At 35.3% G+C, this 7,918-nt stretch overlaps 1 protein-coding gene across 1 annotated transcript; it reads right to left on the bottom strand.

Annotated features, from left to right (window-relative positions):
* Window positions 1-4,322: 4,322 nt before the first annotated feature.
* LOC104880999 (uncharacterized) lies at window positions 4,323-5,448 on the bottom strand. Its single transcript, XM_010659545.1, has 2 exons — window positions 5,273-5,448; window positions 4,323-5,178 (listed from the first exon to the last, which is right to left on the bottom strand). The coding sequence occupies exons 1-2, from the start codon at window positions 5,446-5,448 to the stop codon at window positions 4,323-4,325; spliced, it is 1,032 nt and encodes a 343-aa protein (XP_010657847.1).
* Between the last annotated feature and the right edge of the window lie 2,470 nt (window positions 5,449-7,918).

Here is a 7,918-nt window from a genome sequence, read left to right as displayed (position 1 = left end):
ACGCCCTATGTCCCAAATATTAGTCCACACCCTTCAAAAGTCACTCTGAAGCCCTGAAATAGTTGCAATGGCATCGAAAGTCAGTATTTCAAAGCTGAATCGACAGAACCCTTCAAGCATGAGAGGAAACGATTGAAAAAATGAAGCGTGGGAGGGGTATTTCAAAAGACAACTCGACGAATCGGGCGACTGGATTAGAACCGGTTGACTGCCTGCTTGATCAGTTTCTTTGTTTGCTTAAAATTAATCACTCACTTTTATTTTGTTATATGCAAAGAGGTAGTTAATTAAACCTATTTTTATATTTTTATATTTTTTCTAATTGAATGTGAGAGAAGACATATTTTAAACTATTATTAATTTGATCTTTTTAAAATTTATTAATTATGAAAAGAAAATCAAAGATGCCACTTTGTCAAATTCAATGGTGATTTTTTTCTAAGAGAAAGATTGTTCTATCGAATTTGTTGAATCAACCGGCAATAGTCTAATAAAGATGCATACCCAAATCTATATTTTTTTTAGCTTAAAATCCCAAAATCTTGATTTCATATTTTAATGGTCGGTACTTGGATATTTTTTTTTTTTGTGCAATAATAGTGGTGTTAGGATCCAATCCTAAACTCTTCACACTCCAAAAAATCCATGTTGGTTTAGGCATTTATTCTGCTTGATGAACATTGCAGACTAAAGTGTTGAATGCAATAAGGTCGGGCATTGTGTGAGTTTGGGGGTGTTTTAGAAATTGGGTGTTGGTTCGGTCAACTTTGTCTTTAGTGTTTTAATGTTTTGTGAAGGGCATGTGTTATTGATGAATAAAAAATGGGGGGTGGGGTGGGGTGTGGTGTGGTGTGGGTTGGCCCTGGTGTCTGCTCTGCTCTAGTGTTGGCGTGGTAATTGAAGCTCACCTGTGGCCTATTCGAAGGCTAATGTTTTGCTCTCGATTCCAGTCATTTCTAATTTTATTGTTCCGTTATTTTATATGTCATCAATCATCTCTCAATATTTTCTAGACATCTAAACATGAAATGGAATTGATATATGATAATAGCATTTGTTTATGAAAGGGAACTGAGACTATACTGCTCTTCAAGTTGCAAAAATTTGGATATTGAGGTGTGTGGATGGGAATAAGAAAGAATGTATGGTAATTCAAATTTAAGCACATTAATAACCAAGTCATATATGACTATATTCAAATTTAGGTTATGGTAAAGCATGATTATACAATATAAAAGGATTGGGGATAACCATGTCAACATTTAATGGTCTTTGTCAATGGTTATTCCGACTTTCAGGGCATGTACCAATTACTTCCCCATAGTCCATACTAATCATAAAAACAATAATGTGCACATTCAATCTTAGTACAAAAAGTTAATCATAATCAACTCTTTTCTATTTCAGTTGTACAGAATAAAAAATATATATATATTATAATGTTCAAAAATTTATTTATTTCTTATTTTTAGCCATTGAGTACAGAAAGGTGATGAAAGAAGAAAAAACTGATAGTCTATCGCATTGAATAAATGACAATAATTACGTAATAGAGTTGCACCATGGAAATAAACATATGTGCATTCATTACTTGCTGTTAGTGATGTTAACAATTAAAAAGTGACCAAGTAATGAATGTAAAAGAAGGGCAATACCTGGAGAAAAATGATGCAACCATGTACCCAAACACTGTTCCATTGCTTAAATCATCTTATACCTTCAACAAGCTGGTCAACAACAAATTGGCCCTAATTAACATCGTTTCTGAAACCATCTTCATGGATGGTATGCCACAAGTTTCGGCATCCATCTATCCTTGAGGTGGACGCCAATATCGTCACACATGCGTAGTAAAGGAAGCATCTACGGAACTCCTCCTCGACAGGTAAGTTGAGGAGTCTCTTCTCACATGTGTTGAGTGTATCGAATGAATAATTAGATGGGGTTGATGCAACTTGTAGAATCCGTCCAATTGTCTGAAGGCTAAAGACAAGGCCCACATCAGCAACTATCAAATCATAGCTTTTGTCGGATGATATGTCTATGCGTCTGAAGCCAATGTTAAAATGCTCGATCAGCCATAGACATATATTATGTCGTATCTTCTTGCAATTTAAGTTTAGAAGACCTTCAAACTAAAGGTCTCGAACCACTTCCAATTTCTCAACTGGGAGCCTATTGCATAGTTTTAGGAATCTTGAAGATGAACAACGTGTGAACAATCTGGTGGTTTGCATTAAAATTGTTGGAGATCATTAGTATCTTACACATGAATTTTAGTAATCAACAAAAAAAAAAAATCAATATGAATACATAAACGTGGTAAAAAAAGCAATACCATTGAATGAACTAACAAACAAATTAACGTGGATGAATAATTTACTAGTGGATGTTTATGTAATAATGAATCTTTAACACCCAACACAAGTAACTGTCTTAAGTAAGTTAAAATATTAAGTTCCCGAAATAAGTGATGAAAATTAAAAAACAAGAAAGAATGCATTACCTCTGTAGTGGCCATTGAAGAATGAAATTATTGTTGTAAGCTTGAACCTTGGAAGAACCGATAACTTCAAATGGGTGTTATAGTAGTTATCGCTCACTTGGAGAAACTAATAATAAAAGGAAAGGTCATTTGACTATTCATACCATTAATCGATTGGATAAATTTGGTAATGGTATACATATTTAGATTTATAAGGTAAAAATAAATGAAATAAATAACAATATGGCAATTTAGGAAAGCGTTTATAGTTTGGAAGCAAACACGTGTATGAACTACTATCCTACCGGCAACCGACCATATAAATTACTAGATAGTAACTGGAATGGTTACAACGTGTGTAACAAGTATATCTCATTGAAGACAAATTGAAAGACAATTTTTATTACGTGTTAGGAATTCATGACACATTCAAATAGGTGCAACCAAAACATGATGCGATAGGAAGCAAAAACAAAAAAAATGGAAATAACAAAGGGGAAGTCTCCCTTTATTGAAAAAAAACAAAAATTGTGAACCCCAATAAGTGAATAAATTAATAAAAAATTGTCATCCTCATTTAGGCTCCAAACAAGAAATGCTTGATAATGTAGACACATTGATGGAATTAAATAACAAGTGAAAAGAAACCACATTCAAATTGCACTTTCAATTAATTTGGTTAATCAAAGCAACTCTAAATCTTGAAAATAACAAAATAGTGCATCGTGCCTATAATGAGGCCAATACATAAGAACGAAAATCAACAACCCCGTACCATATACCCTACAATAGAATGTATGGGATGATACAAAATATGAGAATCGTACAAGCACAAAAAAGGCACATGTCACGACAATGGATTATTACATTTAGAGCGGTTATGACCTATGCCATTGCAAACAGTGACTCAATGCATCTTTGTTGGGGTCTTTCTGGAGAATGTCTCACATGAGGGGTTGGAGAGCAACAAAAGAAGTTGCCCGCATAATCTTGCAAACTCCCATCGTCACAAATTTTCGGCATATTATGTGTTGATAATGGTTGAAACTGACTCGAGTAAATCAAATGTTGCGTGGAGACATGAGAACATGGGTCAATATATTGATACATGTTGTGTCTCAATGTGCGGATGACAACACAAACGTGTGAACATGGCAAGTCAGACATTTGACATGTCATGCAAGTACATGTACGTTAATTCATATCGACAACCAAATAAACATCCCCAGTAAACACCTTAAACATCCCCCCCAAATAGGGCAACACACTAATCAGACCAGACCTCATGATATTTGACATTAGCTTATCTTCAGTTTTCGGTCCGACCACGCTCTTCCACTTTTGTGTACCACGCATATGGGTGTCCAACATGGCTACAAGCTTATCCATGTGCATTAACAATAACGTATAAATTGTTTGGTGACACTCATCTCTTAACCACAGATTGAAGGACTCTGCAATGTTAGTTGTCATTTTATCCCATTGTTTTTTAAGAAACTGACATTGCCCAATGTTCGGGATTGTTTTCCACAACCCATTTTGCTAGGCTGTCATTGAAGCGCACAAGTTTTTCAAATGCCTTGTTGTAGTCTATATCCAACCTAGCATACACAATGTTGTCCAAAAGTTACAAAGTGTCTTCTTTCCCTTTCTTTCCTCTAATGTTTTACTTATTCAAGAAGCTAGAAAAGTTTTCCTTCACATGTCGATAACAATATGCATGATTTCCTATCCCGAACAACTCAAAAACACTATGCAAGATTTTGTGATGTCTATCTGATATAATAACAACTTCTTTCCCATTTAAGACCTCCTTTAATTTCTCCAAAAACCAATATCAATCCTCATAATTTTCTGAACTGATCACACCAAGAGCTAGAGGGAACATTCCATCATCTGTATTATATGCAATGGCGAACAATAGAGCTCTCTTATATAGACCGCTTAGGTGGCAAGAATCAATAGTCAATACTGATCGACACCCCATGATGAAACCTTGAATTGAAAATGCATGGGCAATGAACAATTGCATGAAGTGACCTTCATGGGAAGTGTACTCTGCAATAGTGTCAGGGTTGATTTCCCTTAGCCTATGGCATAACCAATGGACAAACGTGTAGGACTCACATGGAGCTCCATATATGCGCTCTTTTGCCTTCTCTTTAAGGTGCCATGCTTGGTTATATGTCAATTGAACTCCATGATCACGTTCAAAATCCTTACAAATTTGACGGGAAAGATAGTCTGGAGTGGTTCTAAACATATCTTCAACAACAACCATGCCTATCTTTGAAGAAACCTTGACCTTAGATGAACACTCATCCTCAGCTATATGATTATGATTCACTTGGTAAGTATGAATTCGCAAGATGACATTTTCCTCTACAACGTGAGTTGTTATCTTCCAATGACAACCCTCAACCGAACACTTTACAGACATATGCGTAGGGGAATTTTTCTTGTACTTGTATTCAAACCTTCCACCTAACGACATCTGATAAATTGCATTACGAAACTCCTCAACATTTTTAAATGTATGTCCCGACCCTAATATTGCCTGATGAAAACGAATCGATTTCAAAGGGGTGTACTCACTATTTGCACAACACGACGCAAAACCTCTTGATAGCATCATAGTATTAGGAATTGCATCGCATGATGCATTAGAGGAAGGAAATGTGGCACGTGGACCTCTGCATTTACATACATTAACATAATTATACTATGTGATGCGTAAAATTGATATTCACAATATTTTAAATAGACATTCATGTTAAAGTCCATTACCCAAATGCCAACTCTGTATTCGGTATATTTGCTTCAATGACTTCCACACAGGGTAAGTCTACTAGGTACACATTTGCAAAGTCATCACTGTGGGAAACCACGTTATCCAAGTCATCCTCATCTTCTAAATCTTGGATGACTCTGGGATTGAACTTGAGGGTGTAGTGCATTTTCATCGCATCAAAGGAGATGTCAAATTTCTCTAAGATTTTTTTGGTGAATTCTTCAAATGGCATTCCTTTATATATGTGAATACCTTTGCTTCTTCCACCCACGTATTCCCATTGCCCATCATTTTTTTGGACAAGTTTGCCTCCGACGAAAATGTAACAATATATCCTATTAGTTGCATTCATCAACCTATACAAACATAGCACAAATTTCATATTATAGAACAAATAATTATGCATATTATAGAAAATGGGGTTGATCTTTTCTCCCATGTGGGCTTTTGCTTTGAAGATGACATTATTATTAGTCTCCATGTCCAGTTTATCAGCCATCATTTATACATATACTTTTCCTTTTGTTACTTCACTTATTCTATTTTTTAACAAGTTGGTTGACTCTTTCTCTGTTTTTGTAGATTGCTCTGGCCCTATGGATCCCAATGGGAACATCACACTTACTTTTGACACTCATAAATGGACAGATGATGGCTATGTGGTTAGTGTTTTGGTTCATGCTCAATAGTTAGCTTCAAAGTTCTCTGAATTTCATTCTGGTTGAATTGTATGCTGAAAATAATATTGACTTGCATGCGTTTGATATTTAGCATCAGTGAATAGTAAACATGGAAGGAGGTGTTTGGGCACTAGAATGATTGTTGGAAACCTTTTTAGATTTCAATGAGAAATCCCTTAATTGATTTGTTATGTATTGAATCCCTAGTTGCTGGTCTGATTTAATAGAATTAGGGGTCATTGAACTGACTTTGAACTGGTTTGTTTCTTTATTTGTCATTTATATTCATGTTAGCTACAGATTTCATGAAGTTGAAAATGATAATCTGTCTACACATACTAAGTAGCCCACAATGACTTTGAACTGGTTTGTTTCTTTATTTGTCATTTATATTCATGTTAGCTACAGATTTCATGAAGTTGAAAATGATAATCTGTCTACACATACTAAGTAGCCCACAATATCTCATATTATAGGGTGACCAAAACTTGGGTTTTATTGAAGAAAATTAACAAACGAACTATCGTACTGAACTAGACTACCACACGAGGAAGTAAATAGAATGCTAAAAGATTTGATTTGAACCAAAGGAGGAAAAATATGTCTGCAAAAGGAAAATCAATTTGCATTGACTAATCATATATTAGAATCAAATTGCATGTATAAAACAAACTTCTAAAATGAATATGCAATGCTAAATCAAACAAACATCAGTGAACCAAGTAAAATGCAGGCAAAATCAAAATATATTTTTATGTCATCTTCATCATCACCATTATTATTCATGCCAATCGCGGGTTGTCATATTGATGGAGAAACAAGTCAATCATGGTGACATCACAGGTTAATAAAAAGAAGTGGGTTTTGCATGTCAAGGCTATCAATCATGTAAATTGAACACAAACATAATTATCTAAACAAAAACTATTGATACCATGACATGAAACTGCAATTAACCCATGAAGATCCTCACTATTTCAAACTGTGAGCCATGTCTTAGAAACACCATAACCCATAATGAAAGATGGCTATCAAGAGATCAAGTCATCCACACAAAATAAAGAGTTGATAATCATAATGCTAAATCAAAAACTACCCATAAAAAAATATATGTTAAACCAAAAAACATCAGTTACAGGGTTTAAGCTTAAAAAAAAAAAAGGCTGCTTTACCTGATGGTAAGAGAAGCTCCCTCCTCAATTCAGACAGCAAGCAACCTCCAAAAAGTCCCACCTAACCTCAAATATCCAACAATGCTCAGCATGGAGGGCACCGTCGGTGGGGATCGATGAGGGAACAATATATGACAAACTGAAATCGTGAGATAAATTAGGGCAATGTATTTGGGCTGAAATCAAATGGTCCGGATAGTTGAAATGAAGCATAAAATGAAATTGCTGAACCTACTAACCTCAACTATCAACTACTTCGCCGCGGAGGCCAAATCTAGTGGTGATCGTCGATGGCAATGGATCGATAGAGATGAAAAACTCCATTGCCTACACTTAAAATCAGATGGTTGGGAAAGACGAGATCGAGAGATAATGAGATTGACATAGAGGATTAGGGCATTCTTTGGGCGGAAGCGAGGGACGAAGTTGGGAATGTGAAAACGCCTAATGCAGACTCCAATTTAGGGAAAACAAAGGGAGAAATCCAACGTGGATTTTTTAATACACAGCAAAAGGCATTTTCGGCAAATTATACATTGTATATCCTTCTTCTTAAATTTGAGACTTTGTTTGGGTGTTGGGCTTAATTCTTTAACATTTATGGACCAAATGTTAATTTTTGGGTTCAGCTGGACCCAAAATACAATTCTCCATTTTTAAATCACACATCCAAAGAGACTCTTATTTTAAAACTCGGTAATATTTTGGTATTTTTAAATTTTTTAGGGAGGAATTTCATTAGACCCTAAAAACGGCGTCGTATTAAATTGGGCGTTCAAGCGACATGCGG

This window comes from Vitis vinifera, chromosome 12 (assembly GCF_030704535.1).
Source record: "Vitis vinifera cultivar Pinot Noir 40024 chromosome 12, ASM3070453v1".
NCBI lineage: Eukaryota > Viridiplantae > Streptophyta > Magnoliopsida > Vitales > Vitaceae > Vitis > Vitis vinifera.
This window is presented reverse-complemented; position numbering and strand designations above follow the sequence as displayed.